This window comes from Rutilus rutilus (assembly GCF_951802725.1).
Source record: "Rutilus rutilus genome assembly, chromosome: 18".
In the NCBI taxonomy this organism is placed as follows: Eukaryota; Metazoa; Chordata; class Actinopteri; order Cypriniformes; family Leuciscidae; genus Rutilus; species Rutilus rutilus.
Genome location: NC_140231.1, coordinates 16,052,271 through 16,072,444, shown reverse-complemented (window position 1 = coordinate 16,072,444; position 20,174 = coordinate 16,052,271). Strand labels below are relative to the sequence as shown.

At 37.7% G+C, this 20,174-nt stretch overlaps 1 protein-coding gene across 1 annotated transcript; it reads left to right on the top strand.

The window, feature by feature from the left end:
• The first annotated feature begins 168 nt into the window (after positions 1 to 168).
• Positions 169 to 20,065, top strand: pfdn1 (prefoldin subunit 1). The gene is made up of 4 exons (XM_084387114.1): positions 169 to 239; positions 799 to 965; positions 1,055 to 1,139; positions 19,635 to 20,065. The coding sequence occupies exons 1-4, from the start codon at positions 207 to 209 to the stop codon at positions 19,716 to 19,718; spliced, it is 369 nt and encodes a 122-aa protein (XP_084243240.1). The 5' UTR covers positions 169 to 206; the 3' UTR covers positions 19,719 to 20,065.
• The last annotated feature ends 109 nt before the right edge of the window (positions 20,066 to 20,174 follow it).

Below are 20,174 nucleotides of genomic sequence, written 5' to 3'. Positions count from 1 at the left end.
GACTCGTGCACTGTTATTCCTGGCCTGCACTATTTTGAGACTGAGGTAGTGCCTAAAATCCTACAGTGCTGCCTACCTAGAGAGCATTTTTGCCCATCAGCTGATATTTCGAAACCGAAAATGCTGTTTATGTAGGTCTCTCACTAGGTTTTGCAACTAGCTCTTTGTTTAACGCATGCGCGGTGACTCATTCTTCTCTCAGCATCATGGCGGCTCCCGTGGACCTCGAGTTGAAGAAGGTAAACGGTGGTTTACAGGTTTTTTCACAGAAACTAAACGGGTTTATTACTTCGTCACGATAAAATAGCGAATAAAGGTATTTTTTAAACTAAGGTAGATCAGAATTTTGGAATGGAACTGTAAGAGCAATGTGAAATGGCAATATGTAACCTCGGTGTATAAGAAACCTTTTAATTTTTGTATTTATTTTTTATTTTTGATATAAAGTCAAAATATCATTTTACGCGTTTAGTATCTACTGTAAATCCTTTTTAAATTAATATGTATAAATACATAAAATTGTGTAAGAGGCTTTCAAAATATGTCTTGTCATTTTCTTAAATTCTTTTTTGTATTTTGACTGTTGCAGGCTGTTTGTAACTACGTTATATGGTTAAGTCTATGGTTACCATTGTAAACCTTTAGCAAAAGTAGAGATTCTAGTCTAAACTTTTAAGTTTCTGTTATTTCTGCACTTTCATTCATAGTCGAGTATGTAGTATAAACCCTCTCCCGGGTTTCTCTTTAATAACTCTCATTCGCTTCCAATAAACATGTTTTAACATCTGTATGCCACAGGCCTTTGCAGAGTTGCAGGCTAAAATGATTGACACCCAGCAGAAGGTGAAGCTGGCAGACCTGCAGGTCGAACAGCTGAGCCGTATGAAGAAGCACGCCAACCTCACGCATGCAGAGATCACTTCACTCCCTGACACCACTCACATGTTTGAGGGAGCAGGACGCATGTATGTACATTTCTGTTGGTGTAAATTCTGTGCCTGAATGAGACCTTTTTTGTTGATTATTTTGACCTCCTTCTCCTCACTTTTTCCAGGTTCATTTTACAGTCAAAAGATGAGATCACCAAACAGCTTTTGGAAAAGCAGAAGACGGCAGATGAGAAGATCAAGGAGCTTGAGGTAAGTTAGGAGCACGGAAACATATAAAGCATCTTTCTCAGACAGTTACACCCTGTCAAGCACCTCAGAACTGTGTTACTTACACCTGGTATTAACGTCCATCTCTCACAAGTGGCCTATGATAAAGAAATACAGGTGTAAATAAGGTCCAAAGCGTTTTGCAATGCAGTCACTAAAGCTACATTTTAGAGGTGTGGCATGTGACACAATGCATTTGTAGAATAAATGCTAATAAAATTAGCTGTTAATGTATTGTTACTTGAAAATTGGTAGAATTTCATAGATATAGAGTTTAAACAGAACAACTTCAGAATGCCAAATGCATGAACGCCCTCTCAAGTCGTATTTACCACTGGGAAGCTTGAGGATCATTTTGATACCCAACTTCTCAAGTTGGCCGGAGAACGATTGGTGCTGTGACTGGTTTTCTTTACAATTTTTTTTCCACAACAGCTGCATCCCCTTGTCTTGTTGTTAAAGTAGTGCATATTTATGAATAGTCATTTAAAGCATATTGTATGTTTTATACACAGCAAAAATAGCCTGTATTTGACTGAAATTCCAGAATTGTCAGCAAGCTCACTATCTAGATAGCGCGGGGAGTGTTTATAGGTTGTCAGTGAATCATGGTACGCTAAATATCATTACGGCTTTAATAAGATTTTCCCAATAAATAGGCAAGAATAAGCCCAGGGTCCTCCATGATTCCTATTCTTTCAGACAAGAAATCACTTGAATGTGATAAGCTCGAATTCATGACGAAATTTCAATGACAGTAAAGACATTTATAATGTTACAAAAGATTTCCATTAAAAAATCTATCATGGTTTCTACAAATATATTTAGCAGCACAACTGATTTTTACAATTGATAATAAGAATTGTTTCTTGAGCAGCAAATCAGCATATTAGAATGATTCCTGAAGGATCATGTGACACTGATAACTGGAGTAATGGTTTAAAATGTAATATTATTTCACAATATTACTGTTTTATATATTTGATCAAATAAATACAGCCTTGGTGAGCATAAGAGACTTCTTTCAAAAACATAAAAAAATCGTACAAACCCACATTTTTGAGCAGTAATGAACATACAGTGACTTTTAGTAATGGATGCACTCATGAAATGAAAGACCCTCCCTTTGAAGAAATCCAATCACAAGCGTTCACAGGAATTGCTTTTGAAGTGCATGTGGTGTAAGTGGTTGACCACTTCTGATCCAATCACCCGAGACGGATGTTAATACCAGGTGTAAACAGTCTAGTATCTTGTATTTGTTGTGTGATTTTTACCATTTCTTTTCTCTCTTCTTGAATTTCAAAAAGACAGTATCAGAAAGCAGTTAGATTGTTGAATTTTTTTTTTTATCAAGGTTCTATTACAAAGATAATTAATACCATTAGAAGAAACTAGGTTTACAGATATAAAATGTATATGTAATTAAAAGGCAAAGGCCACATTCAAAGAAGTAAAAAAAATGTTGAAATAATGGAATGCTAATGAATGAATAAGATAATAGATAAGAGAACTTCTATGATGTATCTGTGTAGCTTTTAAGTGTTTACACAGCAGGCATTACTGTAGCATGCTCAGAAACTGAAATGCTTGTGTGGTTATGCCACCCCCCCCCCCAAATGCTTCACCCACAGTTTTGCAAATGCAATCAGAATTTCACACTTGTTGTTTGTGGGTGGAAAAGCCCCCAGGCTTGTTTTAGCTCCTTGGTGCGATCGTGGGGGGTATGTGTGGTAAAAATGATGGGCATACATCACAGCGTTCCCGTCACTATTGTAAAAACCACATGAGCTGCATGGCCCTCATGATATACTTATCTTCTCACAAACATCCACATGCTGCATGTCACATTATTAGAGCCGTCATCCTTACACCCCCCTTTTGCTTTATTTGACCTGAAGTCTTTATTTGTGAATAATGCAGCGCCAACCCCCCATGTTTGTTTTTTGTAAAATACCTTCTAAATGTTTTGTGAAATTCGCACTCCTTTGACAATTATTATAGTCAGTGAAAAAGTTGCACTGGAACTTTGTAGGTGGTCTGAAAAACATTCAGTGAAAGGGCTGATGTGTTCATTCTTGATTTGACTTAGCAAGACCACATTATAAGGAAATTGTGATGACAAATGTCATCGTCGTCATCATCTACGTGTGGGCCTCTATGAAAATGACTGCAATTGATCCAGTGTCGCATCATGTTTCCCTTTCGTGGGGTGTTGAATCGTAGATTGTCTCAGGTTTTCTGAGATCACCAGCCTTCTATTTAAAGTAGCAGCTACTCGGTTCGAAATTTTCATAAATAATACTCTAGGAAAAATTTTAAGTGAACTGTTCTATTTTATTATTTCTGAAATATACTTATTACTATAATATATTTTTCTTATAAATGTTAGTTATAACCCTGTCACAGTTGCTTTTTCTAAAATATAATTTCTTGTGTCCAATATTGTGTAAAAGTAAGTTCTGTAAGATTTTTATATTTAATTAACACTTTTATTCAGCAAAGATGTATTAAATTGATCAAAAGAGACAGTAAAGACATTTATAATGTTACAGAAGATTTCTATTTTAAATAAATGGTTTTCTTATCAGTTTTCTGAATCCTAAAACAATGTTTTCCACAAAAATTAAGCAACACAACTGCTTTCAACATTGATAATAATAATAATACGAAATGTTTCTTGAGCAGCAAATCAGCATATTAGAATGATTTCTAATGGATCATGATTCATGTGACAGTGAAGATAAATGACATTTTAAAATATATTTAAGTCGAAAACAGTTATTTTAAAATGTGATCATATTTATTGTATAACATATTTATACAATTTTGCTGTTTTACTGTATTTTTGATTTTGTCTTGGTGAGCATGACAGATTGTTACTGAGACCAAACCTTTGAATAGTGGTGTAAGTTTGACACTCAACCATTTACAAAATACATATTATACGTAAGGGATAATCCATGGCTAGCTGTGCATTAAACGATGTTAATGCACGACGTGGAGGCAAAGAAACATCCTGATGCGAAGCACTTTAATCACTTTAAATCATCGTTGCTAAGAAATATAATGTATCGATTCAGTAGTGAATCTATTTTATCAATAAAAGCGTTAAGTTTTTGTGCTCCTAAATATTTCTCTGTGTGCGTAGCACTATCTCCGATTTCTGTGTGCGGATTTGTGCTCCAATGAAAGCAGCAAAATAATATAGAAATGTGATTAAAATGACTAGAACTACCTGTGCATTAAACGGTTTTATTGCCCACCATCAGAATCAACTATTCAAACAGACCATGGTATAATGAAAATTAATGCACTCTTTTCTCTCTTGGATGGTTTAACGCTAACCTGCTCACTATTAAGACAACCTGTTTTGTAAAATGGAAAAATGTGCATGACTTTAAGTTTGTAGCATTTTCATAACATAGAATATAATAGGAAAACTTTAAAGTCCCCATGTAGTCAATAATTGTATCCCTTAAAACTCATCCTTGATCACCAAAATGGCAAATGTACAAGTTTTTTCCTTGAATTTTATTTCTTCATGCCTTAAAATAGCTTGAATGTAACTCTACACCATTGCCTCATTCAGTATACGTGGTTCTATTAATATGCAAATTAGCCCTGCCTCCAATCACTCACACCAGCTCCGAGATCCACTTGTTGACGATCACACGTTGACTTGATTGGTTACAAGGTAGTTTGTGACGTTAGAAACACCTGCAATTTCAAACAGTGTTATTGAGACTGTCTTTGGTTCACTGCAGTTTTAAAGGGATACTCCACTTTTTTTGGAAATAGGCTCATTTTACACCTCCCCCAGAGTTAAACAGTTGAGTTTTACCGTTTTCGAATCCATTCAGCCGATCTCCGGGTCTGGCGGTACCACTTTTAGCATAGCTTAGCAGAGATCATTGAATCAAGACCATTAGCATCTCTCTCAAAAAAATGACCAAAGAGTTTCGATATTTTTCCTATTTAAAACTTGACTCTTCTCAGAGTTGCTTGGCACTGCAGCTACATGTCATACCTCATGAAACAGATTTTAAACTTGCATGAACAAATGTGTTCAGACAAAGTTCACATGTTTCACTGATGTCATCGTTCATGACAAGAGTGAAAAGGCATCTGTTCAGGTGTTTTCCTGAATTTCAGGTGTGTTTGTGACCACCTGTGGCCTCATGGGAGGTCCTGTTTCTGACACAACAGCCTCCTATTTCAAACAGATTTCAGATCAGTGCAGTTATTTTTAAACTACATGACATCAAGGGAAAGCAGCAGGCTTTTACTGGCAACATCCCTTTATCATTTTTCCATTTTATTTTTCTTACTGAAGATATGACCCCCGTCAGGCGAGAAGTTTTAATAAACCAGCGCAGCCTGTCATCGAGGTGTCATACCATGAGACCTTCTGTGGATTTTGCATGAGGGAAAGATATTTTAAAACTTTGCAAGTTCATGAGAAGAATGGGAGGAAGTGTATTTCCGCATGATGGGAATTTAAAGTCGTGTTCTAAAGATACTGTTAACTTTATCTCACAATGCACAGTGTTGGTTTAGAGATGCTTTATAGAGGATCCATATGTCTTATCAGACTGAATAAACTGAATAACTGAATTACTGTGAATTACTGAAAACGTCACTCATCTTTCAGTATTATCCCACCTCATGTTAACTGTGTTGACAATGAGAAATGTAATTTCTCCCTTGTGGTAAATCATCTGCATGGGTCATATTTTCAGCAGAATGTGAGATATCAGTGCAGATGAACTTCACCTTGATATGAGTGTATAAATAAAGAGATGAAGGGAACCACAGTGACCTGTGATGCAGTGAAACACAGGCACATGCGAGACATTTTGGCCCTGTTTACACCTTGCATTAAGAAGCGTTTTGACCGGATTGCTTTCCTAGTGGAAACGCTCATGTGGTCGAATGCGTTTGAACAGCCACAAAAGATTGCCTACTCTCAATCTACTAACCTTATCGCGTAAACATTATGGGAAGCGCTCTATTCAGATGGATTTAAACTGTCGACTGAAGACCCAAGTTTGGTTTGAAGACGAAAAACCTACTGCTCTCCGTTTGTTTTCCTTCGTTTCCTTTCGCGTTCATGTGTAAATTGCCCGAGCTTATTTCGTCCGTTAGATCGAAAGATCTAAGACCCATAGACCCTCCCCTCAAAGAAATCAGGACAGAAGTGGCTGAAAGTGGACAAAAGAGACAGATTAAAACACCAGGTGTAAACAGGTATGTGTCTGCCTCGTCTACTTGTGATCCGATCAAACAAAACACATCTTAACACCAGGTGTAAACGGGGCCTTTGTAGATCAGGTACAGTAGTCTAGTTCCCCTTTCGTCTGGGTCTGATGTGTCATGCAGTCGTTTCTTCATCTCTTTCCAGGTCTGAGTCTGTGTTGACAATATAGATCATGACATGACCTTGTGCAAGTATTTACCCTTTGGCTATAAACATTATCTAGCATCTTTTTACATATAAGGAGTATAAGAAACTAAATCGTCTTTCTTTCTTTCTTTCTTTCTTTCTTTTCTTGTTTTCTTTTGTCTTGATCATTTGAGCCACGGGTTCCTGGTAATAGACATTGGCAAATTTAATTTAATTTTGTAGCTCAGTTTCCACAAAAATATTAAGCAGCACAACTGTTTTCAACATTGATATTAATAAAAAATGTTTCTTGATCAGCAAATCATCATATTAGAAGGATTGAAGGATCATGTGACACTGAAGACTGGAGTAATGATGCTGAAAATTCAGCTTTGCATCACAGTGCAGTCTTGGTGAAAATAAGATAAGCTTTCAAAAACTGATCCCAAACGTCTGAATGATAATGTATAAACTTGAGCTGCTTCTGAATTTGTGTATTGTCAGAATAAGTACTGCATTTGATAATGAACTTCTCTACCGTTAATTGCGACATGCAACTTTTGCCATACGATATTCTTTGCAAGTAGACATATTTGTCTCATAGGGTTTGTGTCATATCAAACAATAATTGGTGAAATTTAGCCTATTTGCCTGTAATAAAATGTGCTTTCCTTTGAGTGGCACTGCGTATATTTGACGTCAAAGTGATGTGGAAAATGTATTTCCTTGTTAAGGCTGATCAATTTGCATAGTTTGAAAAATGTATTTACTCTCTAATCAATTACTCATTTAGATCCCAACTTTGCATTACTTTGCATGTTTATTTTGCAGGAACTCTTCATTGAAAAGGGAAAATGAGTTTAAAGGAAATATACCTGAATTGTAAATTAGGGCTGTGAGATCATAGGCGTTCACTCATATACAGTATGTCTGAGCTTTGTGTGTGTTCTGGCCCGGAGCGTGTGTTCTGCACCGTGTCTGGGCCTGTCTGTCTTTGGCTTCGGTGCACTGGGCAGTTTGGGTGTAATTCCAGGCTCGGTCGTGACATCATTGTGAATAAATGCAGGGCTGGTGACATCTGGAACGAGGCCCAGGGCTTCCCTCAACAGAGAGTGAGTGAGAGCGCAACATGTGATGAAGCCCAACCCCAGTGGAAGAAGTATCTCGTAAAAAACGACTACAGATTTTTTTTTGATTTCACTGTGACCGTCACGTATCTCATGGTGGCCAGGGGCTAGATTCATGAAGAATTCTCTATTTTTAAAAAAAAAAATTTTTTATTTAAGAATACATTTAAGAACATTTTGCATTCCCAAAAACCTTTCTTAATACAAAAAGTAAGAATTTAAATTCATGAAAAGAATGTTCTTAAAAATCATCGAAACTAACCTCTTATGGTTAGGATAACCTCCAACTTGTACTTGCACTTAGGAACATTCTTACAAACTTTATCATTTATCTTAAAGGGACAGTCATTATTTACTCACCCATGTTGTTTCAAACCAATAAGATTTGTTCATTTTCAAAAATACAAATTGAGATTTTTTAAATGGAAAGGTTTCTGCTTCTCCATTGAAAGTCCAGGTAACCAAAACTCAGACGATCCATAAAGGTCATAAAGTCGTCGTAAAATAAATCTAAATGAATGGGGTGGTTTAATCCAAGTCTTGTGAAGACACGTGGTTGCATCCTATGATGAACTGATTTAATTTAGGCTTTTATTTACATCTAAAATTATTGACACGCATGCAGCACATCACATTTGGTAAAGACATAAGCTGAAACGCTTGTGCGTGATGCGCGAGATCCAAGTTTGTTCTAACATATGACACACATGTGATGCACACATGAGCTTCTGTGTTTAGTTTACCATAAGTGATGTGTTGTATGTTTGTTTATTAGTGAATAAAAGCCTAAATTAAATCTGTTCGTCATATAAATCAAACTTCTTCATAATAAGATTTTTGTGAATTTTTTTTTTTGTCAAAGCACAAGCGTATTTTCTGCTTATCTAAAAGTCATAATCATCTGTTGGTTTTTTAAGACACCAATTTAATGATGGTGATTGTTAGCGTTTGAAAGGCAACCCCTGAGTCACACAAATGTTTCAGAAGCCTCCTTGCTTTTTTAATGCCTGTGTACAGTCAAAACACATAGCTGTCATTTTCCGCCTAGTACATACTGGAACCGCATTTAGATCTCAGGGGGCGAATGAACTCATGGCTCCTTTGACCTCCGTATTCACACAGCCTGGATGCGAGGCAGTTCGTTACGAGGTAACATGATGTCGTCACCATCAGAGCAGCGCCTTGGCCCACTCTCCACCCTCGTGATCCCCATACATGACTGATGACTCCTGAGGTGACAATAACCCCACTGCTGGTTCCATTATGAGGTCATAGTTGACCCATGATGCAGATGGGCCTCGTGCCCGCGGCGGGGGGTGAAGCATGTCTATAGTGAAGCATGTGAGAGAAACCTGTTGACATGACTGTAATGGATCTGTCAGCTCCGTTCCCTGAGTCTTAGCGGGGTATTGTTTGCTGCATTTGCAGTGAAAGATGGGAGAAGCATGTTATTAATACTCCAGTGGCAGCAGGAGGGAGATGCTGCAGAATTAGTTGCATGGCTTGGGTGTCAGTGCATGGGGACAAATGTCCTTACATGGCACTTTCATGTCCACATCTTCTTTGAGACGCTTGATAGATCTCCTCACACCCGCCGCTCTGCAACTCATTTGATTTTGTACTCTTGATCTCTGCAGTGGCACAGAATTATGCTTTCATTGAAGACTGCCCAAAAATAATTGACAGTATTAAGACAATATATAAAATGTGAGATGAACGTTGAACAGTTGTGCTGCTTAATAGTTTTGTAAAAAAGTTTTTTTTTTTTTTTGATTATTTCATCAATAGAAAGTTACGTCTTACTGTCCCAACCCCCCCCCCCCCCCCCCCCCCCCCCAACTTTTAAACGATGCTGTATGTTACAAACAAAATCGGCAACATCTGGAAACTATACAGATAATGCAAATAAAGTATTGTTTAAAGATCGATTTGTAGTTTTCAACAATTCTTATTGATGATTACTAGACTATCACAAGCGCAGTTTTGACAAAACCTCATATATGTCTGCCAGCTAGATTAACTAACATTATATAACGTCAGGTCAACTGCCCCAAAACTCTACATGGCCGGATATTGGGAGATATTAGTTGCTTGTTGATAGTGTGAGGTTATTGATGTTCCATAAGTCTGTAACCTGGGAACTGTGTAAACATCAAATTAAACATGAATTTATATTGGACTATAAAAACCCAAAGTAGAGAGGGGACTTTGGCTTGTAATATAAGATGTCCACCACATTGCCGCCACTGAATTTTATGGATTCCTAACCCCTTTAATGTTCTGTAGGTGTTACTGTAATAATCATATAGTTAATACAATCGAAACTACCGTTTTTCTTTTGCAGGATTTAATGCAAGACATCTCAGGTGAATAGAGTAAAAATAACTAATAGATATCACCATACTTCCCCAGTTGGTTGATTACATTAAGAATTGCAAAATAAATTGTATACAAGTTTTCTTAAATGATTAAATATGGACTAATTTGCATACATTTCCAGAATAGAAATCTCTCTTTTTTTTGACCTATTAGTCTCAAATGTTTAAAAGAAGGGATTTTTTATGTCTCTTTTTGTCACCCCATAAACCAGAAAATACTGTGAACAGCCAAAAAAATAAATAATAATTCACCATTTTTTAGGAATAAAATGTATAAGATCAGGCAGATGACAAACCCCTCAGAATGTAGCTAAATTTGGTATGTACTAAAGTCGAGATTTCTGGCCCAGTGCTGAAGAAAAAAACTCATTTAAAGAAATGTACTAGGGGTGTAATGATTCACTCATTTCCTTGATGCATCCATTACAAATCCTGATGATGTATATGCATCGATCTTGAAACATGGATTTTTGAATTGTGAATAATTAGTTTCAGTCAATAATCAATTTAATCGAATGAATTGCAATTCGATAGCGATTCAATGCTTTAAAATATATAAGCATTAAATTATTACATGCGTGTATTAATGGAGACGCTGCGGCGTGATTCGCAACCACAGATCTCCCTCACAGATACGCGCTGCACTCTTTACTGCCTTTCACTGGATTGCGCTCGCTCTCCGTTCTGAGCCGTTTTAGAGCAGCCCGTGTTTGATCTCTCCTCAGAACTGCCTCTGCTAACAGATTTACAAATGATAGCTCTCTCACAATAGTGCTATAGTCTTTAGTCAAACCACTCAAACCATTGATAAAGTCATGGAAATAGATAAAATCCTGTAACATGAAGCTTTACTTGTAATTTTAGTATGAAGATACATTTCTATAGCTCAGATTGATTTAAAACTACGCTTATTCAAGGATGCGTATTAATTGCATGGATGGAGCAAAACCGATGTAAGTGTTTAAAATGGGATGACAGGGGCAGGACGATAGTACCTGCGTGACTCTATACATAAACAAAGTAGCTCCAGCTACAAAGACGCATGAAACTAACAACTAACTAAAACTTTTTGTTGCAATCTTTGTCCCATGAAGGTCGCTGTGTAATTCGACTAAGGGGCGGTCCAAAAGCTGTCCTCGAGCAGATCGGGAGGTTTAAGGGTGTGTTCACACTTTGTTATTTTGGTCTGGACCAAAAAAGAAAATAATGCGTTTAGTCCTGGTTCGCAAAGCATACACACTGTCAATTTTTCCTAAAGATACAAAAAAAAAAAATATATATATATATATATATATATTTTGCGATGTACTTGCCGAACATCCAAACCAATGCTGTGTTCTGGGATAATCGAATCGAAAGCATATAATCGTGAATCAAATCGATTTGCTGTCTACCCCAAGATTCACAGCCCTAAATGTACTGTAATTTGAAATCTATAGACACAAACAGATTAAGTGTATATATAATAAACACTTAAAAGTGTATTTTGTAGGGCTGCCCTCGACTAAAGATTTTTCTAGTCGACTAGTAGTCGATCATGTAAGCGATTAGTCGTCTAATCGCACGTGTATATTAATAAGCCATATGAGCCTTAATATAATACATAGCCTAATCAGCGCTCAAGTGCCACAGCGCACTGCCAAAAGTAATGATTATGAATGTCTTGAAAAAACAGCAAGTAGACGGTCTAAACATTTGAATAATTTATTGATAATGTGTTCTGTGTTTTCCGCTGCAGAGATTAAGTTGACGATGCTGACTCGTCATCTCTGCAGTAGTGGACGCACCTATATGCACGTTTCATACGGATTACATAATCTGAGAATATTTGTTCATTTTTGGTCGACTAAGCCTCTTCTAGCCGACTAACGATAAGTCAAATATTAGGGGGCAGCCCTAGTATTTTGAATGTTTACTTTTCACTAGTCTGAAATAACACATTAGGAAAAGCCAAGTAGGCCAGAATCTCAAAATTGAAGTGTGCATGAAAAACATTTTTTTGCCTGTTGTGTCTTGCCTTTAGACAAATATTGCAGGGGCGGTGCAGCTACAGTTCCTGTTTCAATGGCACTTTAAAGAATACATCTTTTGTTTCTGCAAGACAAACATCTGTGCAACTCAAACCCAGTTTGTGTTTTCTCTTCAGAACGAATTCCTTTGAGGCATCTTCCACCCTCTTTTCTCTAGAATTATATATCGCTAAAGCAACATTCCTTTGGCAATTGTTTATGTTTGATTTGCTAAAGTGGAATGTTGGCATATGAAAATCTGCAGCTGTTCTTTGCCGCTCATCCGTTCTGTTGGCCTTTGCGGCAGGTCATCGCTTTTCAGAAGCGTCACCTCTGCCTTTTGTAGCGGAGCCGGCAACAACAAAGGGCTCTTTTACAGCAGTGTCTGCGCAGACTATCTGCCCTGTCATCTGTGTTCTGACAGAAGTCACTATGGGCGGCCCTCACTCCCATGAGAAGATCCATTCAGGCCACAACAATGAAGGCTTCTGCTGTCCGATTCATACAGAACCGCAGAAGAGAGAGCCACAAGACCTCTCTTTGTGCCTTCTTCCGCATTGTTCTGGGAAGGTCAGTCTTCTGAGGTATCATTATCCGCATGGAGAGTAGTGTTTCCATAACACAGCGTGTTTGGGCAATGGGGAATCCCCCATTAGCTGTTGGGTTCTTTGATGATAACCAGTTTAGTGCAGAAATTAGTGCATTGATCTTATATGATTGTGTTATTTTGAGTGACTTTTTAGTATTATGATGTTTTATTATGGTCTTGATTTGATTTAGAGAACCAAAACTGAAATGTTTTCTTTTTCTTAAAAAAAACACTGGCAGCTGTGGTTGGCAGAAATTCACTGAAAAATAATGACAACGTTACAGGTATTACAGTGGGTACGGAAAGTATTCAGACCCCCTTAAATTTTTCACTCTTTGTTATATTGCAGCCATTTGCTAAAATCATTTAAGTTCATTTTTTTTCCTCATTATTGTACACACAGCACCTCATATTGACAGAAAAACACAGAATTGTTGACATTTTTGCACATTTATTAAAAAAGAAAAACTGAAATATCACATGGTCCTAAGTATTCAGACCCTTTGCTCAGTATTTAGTAGAAGCACCCTTTTGATCTAATACAGCCATGAGTCTTTTTGGGAAAGATGCAACAAGGTTTTCACACCTGGATTTGGGTATCCTCTGCCATTCCTCCTTGCAGATCCTCTCCAGTTCTGTCAGGTTGGATGGTAAACGTTGGTGGACAGCCATTTTCAGGTCTCTCCAGAGATGCTCAATTGGGTTTAAGTCAGGGCTCTGGCTGGGCCATTCAAGAACAGTCACGGAGTTGTTGTGAAGCCACTCCTTCGTTATTTTAGCTGTGTGCTTAGGGTCATTGTCTTGTTGGAAGGTAAACCTTCGGCCCAGTCTGAGGTCCTGAGCACTCTGGAGAAGGTTTTCATCCAGGATATCCCTCTACTTGGCCACATTCATCTTTCCCTCGATTGCAACCAGTCGTCCTGTCCCTGCAGCTGAAAAACACCCCCACAGCATGATGCTGCCACCACCATGCTTCACTGTTGAGACTGTATTGGACAGGTGATGAGCAGTGCCTGGTTTTCTCCACACATACCGCTTAGAATTAAGGCCAAAAAGTTCTATCTTGGTCTCATCAGACCAGAGAATCTTATTTATCACCATCTTGGAGTCCTTCAGGTGTGCTTTCATGTGTCTTGCACTGAGGAGTGGCTTCCGTCGGGCCACTCTGCCATAAAGCCCCAACTGGTGGATGGCTGCAGTGATGGTTGACTTACTACAACTTTCTCCCATCTCCCGACTTCATCTCTGGAGCTCAGCCACAGTGATCTTTAGGTTCTTCTTTACCTCTCTCACCAAGGCTCTTCTCCCCCGATAGCTCAGTTTGGCCGGACGGCCAGCTCTAGGAAGGGTTCTGGTCGTCCCAAACGTCTTCCATTTAAGGATTATGGAGGCCACTGTGCTCTTAGGAACCTTAAGTGCAGCAGAAATTTTTTTGTAACCTTGGCCAGATCTGTGCCTTGCCACAATTCGGTCTCTGAGCTCTTCAGGCAGTTCCTTTGACCTCATGATTCTCATTTGCTCTGACATGCACTGTGAGCTGTAAGGTCTTATATAGACAGGTGTGTGGCTTTCCTAATCAAGTCCAATCAGTATAATCAAACACAGCTGGACTCAAATGAAGGTGTAGAACCATCTCAAGGATGATCAGAAGAAATGGACAGCACCTGAGTTAAATATATGAGTGTCACAGCAAAGGGTCTGAATACTTAGGACCATGTGATATTTCAGTTTTTCTTTTTTAATAAATGTGCAAAAATGTCAACAATTCTGTGTTTTTCTGTCAATGTGGGGTGCTGAGTGTACAATAATGAGAAAAAAAAAAAGAACTTAAATGATTTTAGCAAATGGCTGCAATATAACAAAGAGTGAAAAATTTAAGGGGTTCTGAATACTTTCCATACCCACTGTGCGTGATGGCATATTTTTCAACTTATTACTGTATATTTCATTAAATTATATTATGTTAAAGGCAGGTATAACATTTTTATAGGTTTATATATATAAAGGTTATATAAACATATATTATGTTTTTCTAAAAAAAACTTTTCCCCAAATTTGTTTAAACTGTCTTTATATACCAATACATAATTAAAATGTAAGTACTCTGAAAAAGAGAGTATAAAAATCGAGTGTCTGTAGTCCTCTCAGGGCTGCGATAAACACAGCTACTTATTCCATTCACTCCCACCCCCTCCCTTCTGGGCTCCTTCCAAAGCCACGCCCCCAAAACACATGAACGCATGTAGTGACATCATGTCAGAATCACATGTAATAAAATACCTAACTTTATCATTATGAATATAAACAACTAACATGGCTGTTAGTACTCACTATCAAGCTAGCATATCGATACTGGTAAAATTTAAAATATATTGAGTTTGATTCGGTAACGAGCTAGTAACATAAGGCAAAGCTAAAAACAGGTTGCATTGATACACGTTTTCCCATTACCATCAGTTACACTGTGATGAAGGTGAATTTCGTGTAAGATTCATAACATATACGGTGTTTTGCATGTAAGAGCTTCCACGATGAAAGCACTGTTGGCCGATATTGACTCTCGTCTGACTTCTTGCTTTATCCAAAGACTTTTTGGTCATATCCTTTTCGAATACTGTCTTCCTTTTTTTGCCTTGTTTGCCTTTGCTGACTGTATATGCAGGTACTGGGAATTTTTACTGCTCTTTCTCTGCCATAATTGTGATTCTTCCTAGCTTCTGTGCCTCTTCGCCTCCTCGAGTCAAACGGGTGCGCGCATGTGGGCAGCTCCTGTGGCAGCAGGCGTAGTAGCCATGGTAGCGAGAGAGAGTGAAAGTCGCCCAGCCAATCATTTTATTCGTTCCGAATGGAAATAAGTGGCTGTGTTTATTGCAGCCCTGAGAGGACTACAGACAACTTTTCAGAGTACTTACATTTTAATTATGTATTGGTATATAAAGACAGTTTAAACAAATTTGGGAAAAAGTTTTTTAGAAAAAACCTGCCTACCCTGCCTTTAATATACCATTATATAATCTACTTTAATAATCTACCCAAATCTTCTTTGTACCTTAGAATTCTAATAACCACCTTAATAATAGAGGTGGTAAAACAGAAAGCCACATGATGGTTAATCCCAAGTTCATCCTAAGTGAATGAAACATGATCAATACTTGTGTATAGATGGTTCACAGGGTCATGCACACAAAGACAAAATACCATCAGGGTAACGCATGACATCAAAATTATGTAATAAACGTTACTAATTCGTAGTTAGATAAAACAAACCAATTTATGTGAAAATATGTGATGTTTCACCCGGGGCCTTTTGGGAATGCAACTTTTTTTTTTCCTCTATAAGTTTATTTGCAAAAAACATACATTTGACACATTATTTGACGCATTTTACAGTAAAATTAATGTGATGTTAAACCCTTTTTCACCATAGATTGTATGTTAAGGTAACTTAAAGTTAACCAAATAACAGATTTTTAACCCTAGCGTTTTTTACAGTATTTTTCTGTAAAAATTACCAACATTTTTTTAGAGTCTGGCATTCTTTGACAGATTCATCAAAGAGATCAGCATTTAAATGGTGCTATTTCAGAGCTTAGTGGAGATGTCCAAAAGTGAGCAAGACACACGCATACATATACCAAACGGGGCATTCATGTAGTCAAAAGATTGATTGTTTGTCACTCAGCTCAACAGAGCTGTGTAGGAGGCAAGTGCCACTGAGTTGGGATCATTTCTGTTCCTGCAGACACTTAACGGCTAGTTTCAGCTTCCCAAACACGGATGTAGTAGTGAATGAAACATTACTACACCGAATTTCCCATGTGTATCTGGAGCATCTTGTCTTTTGCATATGATTCACAGAGCAAACAGGGAACAGGATTCCCCCTTTAGTTTTTCAGCTTGTGCTCCTGTGCTCTTTTTAGGCATGCCTGCCCCACCCAAAATGAGATAAATCTGTAAACATACCACTGGAATAAACTTTTTATCTTCTTCAGTACAGCCGGCTCCTTCATTCAATGAAGGATGTGTCATGCTGATTCAAACCAGTAACTTCCAAGTTTGTGTGTCTTTTTGAATGATTTATTTAAAGAACTGAGTCATTTGCTTGGGAATCAGACTGCACAGGCCACACTTCTTGTGTTTTTGCATGCAGAATTATGAAAACGTGTTTCCTTGCCATAACTTTGCAGGACACATTCAGTTCCGACTACAAGCTCACAACTCGAATAAAACATAAACACTATTGTTCAAAAGTTTGGGGTCACTTTTTTTGGGGGAAAGAAATAAGCAAGCAATGACGCAAAAATTGCATCACGATTTCAAAAATATTAAGCAAAATTGTTTTCAACATTGATAATGAGAAATGCTTCTTGAGCACCAAATCAACATGTATTAAATTTCTGATGGATCATGTGACCCTGAAGACTAGATTTTTGACGATGAAAATGTAGCTTTGACATCATTCAAAAGCATCAAGTATTAATGAATCATTTTTTTTTTTTAAAGTAATGTTTTGCAATGTTACTGTATCTAATAAATACAGCCTTGGTGATATCTAAGACACTTCTTTCACCCCAAACTTTTCAATAGTATTGTATATATATTTTCCACTCTAAGTGTAATACTGTGAAAATTACATTTGTTTGTACAAACTGAGGGATAAGTGATGAGTGGTACTTTTGATAGAATTTTTTTTTGCATTTAACCCAGAATAATCATGTTTCTGTACATGCATTCTGGGTGTTCTGATGGTGGTGACATTCCTTGGTAATGGATGAAAAAATATATATATTTAAAGGCAGCCAAACAAGTCATCAGTGTGTTGTACCACTCGCATTCCAACTCTATCAGATCGATGGCGGGGGAAATGCAACATTCTGCACACCCCTGTTGGCTATTGTTTTCCCTCCTGTGTCATTTTCTGCCCTCTTAAATATTTTCATGACCTTTCTTCTGCCTTTCCTAGCACTGCAACCTATAAATAAGTGGTGTTCTGTAGTCTGTCCATAATTGAGAGGTGATATCAATTGTTATCATATCTCTTATCATGCTTGCTCAGGGAATATTTTTCTCACTATGGCATGCAGACTCATCACAAAACAGATGCCATGGTGTGAAAACCCCATTATCAAACCTCACCCTCTCATGAAAAACAAGCAAGCATTTTGGTAACCTGTATCATCGGTATCTACATAGGCATACGCGAGCAGCTTTGTACGCAAACAAGCCGGATGATATTCCAAAAATAAACCACCACTTCAATGAACAATTGACTCATGCATTTATAGGACAGAGTTTGGATATTTGTCTCACTCCGCATTCTTTTTTTTTTGCATATTTGTGACACATTTGGCGTAGTTTGAATGGAAAGTCTGTTTGCGGGAATAAAACCGTAACCAAATACCTGTTTTCATACAATAGTCAACACATGAGCCCGTTACTAGGAAAACAAGACAATGCATTCAAACCCCAATGAACAACAAGAAGTTATTTAAAAGCAGAAATAGGTAGTTTGCTCTTTTCTTTGTGGCAAGCCACCAAAGGTTTAAAGGGATAGTTCACCCAAAAATGAAAAGTCATCAGTTACTCGCCTTCATGTTGTTCCAAACCTATAAGATTTTCGTTCATCTTTGAAACACAATTGAAGGTATTTTTAATGAAACTTGGGAGATGTATGTCCCTCCATTGAAAGACCATTCCACACCAAAACCGCTTCAAAAAGTTGATAAAGTTTTGGATTGGCTTCAGTTGGTCATGCAGATTTGCTGTGTTGACCAAAAGACTTTCAAAGCAAGCAGCTTTGTGTTGGTTAACTTTGCAAATCCACTTAAACAACTTGCGAAATCTGCTTGGGGAAATATTTCGCCCTCACAAAGAATTCCAGATTGCGTGAATTCCTATTGAAATGACTGGATTTTGTCATCTAAAATTTGCTGATCAGCAGTAAATCTGACCGCACCTAAAGCCTACTTTTACAGTCTTTATGAACGTTTTTGAAGCATTTTGGTGGGCAGACTTTCAATGGAAGGTCAGAAATCCCTAATGTTGCATTAAAAATGTCATAATTTATGTTTTGAAGATGAACGCACGTCATACAGGTTGAGTAAATTATGACAGAATTAACATTGAGTGAACTATCCCTTTAAGGTTATTGACATCTCATTCGGTTTTTGAGAACGTAGCTGCATTAGGCTATTCATACGTCACTGAGGGGGGATGGAGGAAGGGTGGGATTCCCAGACAGCAGTGAGCTAATGTGCAGTGATGCTTGGTTACAGATGTAAACACATGCCCACTTAAATCATTACAAAGATGTGGGCACACAAGCCTCGTTTCGACCTACAACCACATACAATTAAAATACAGCACACTTTCGGTTCTTTTTTAACCGCTCACAGACCGTGAAATTGGGATACAAGGTTAAAACATGGATTGTTAATGTTATATGTGTCGCACAACATTTGTGGTATGTTGAAAATGTCTAATTTCTTGTTTATTGTGTTTATGAGATTGTGCCACATCGCCTTGGGCAAAGGTTTTCTGTGTGTGCGCACTGATTTGACTCACTTATTTTGCAACACATTGCCGGAAGACTTCAGGTAGAGGCCTGTTACTCTACAGTATCTCGGCCAATAACCAGGTGTTGGCCTGTGATGAAACATCCTGGCACACGTTGCGTAATACATTCACACTTTCTCTAGCATGCATGCAAACACCTTTAACAGAATCTCACTAGTCTGTTCTGATTTTTGTATTTAGAGACAATGAGAAACCTTTAACCTGATTTATCCTGAGCAGCAATCAAAGTTAAAGTCTGGTCACAACCGTCTTTGAACTTGATTCAAAAAAAGATCTTCTTATCTTATCTTAAAAGAATTTTAACAGCTCTGTCACGCAGTTTGGGGAGTAAAAGGGTGTGTTCAGAATATGTTTCCGAATATGAAGTTACAGCTAACTTAATTTAGTCTTTTCCTCTTTGTTTTCTCCACAGCAAAAGAAGACATACCTGGAGCGCAGCGTTAAAGACGCGGAGGACAACATCAGAGAGATGCTGATGTCTAGAAGGGCCCAGTAAAACACTCACTCACTCACAACCATCCGCACGCAAAAAAACCTTCTCGTCACCTTTGTACACCGTGCCCTTAGTTTGAACATGTTTATGCATGTATTGGAGAATACTCATGACAGTCATTTGTCAGCTGAACACAGGAAGTTTATTTAGGTTAATAGTTAAAAATGAATGTACTGTGATTCGTGTGACTTCTGACACCTGAGTATTCTGTACGTTTTTTTTAAGTTATTGATTGTTTTCTTCGACAGGTCTTAATGGGGTTTTTTTCTATGGTTTTGTAATAATGCAAACATTTTTTTTTTATGTAAGCAGGTGTTAACATGGTAATAAAGGTGTTTAAAGACAGCAAATTCTGTGTATGTGTGTGTCATAGAGGGCGCAGACAGTCATTTAGATATGATCTGAATGATGAATGACTTTGATTGCTGTGTTTTGGGGATTGCTGGGTTTGTGCCTCTA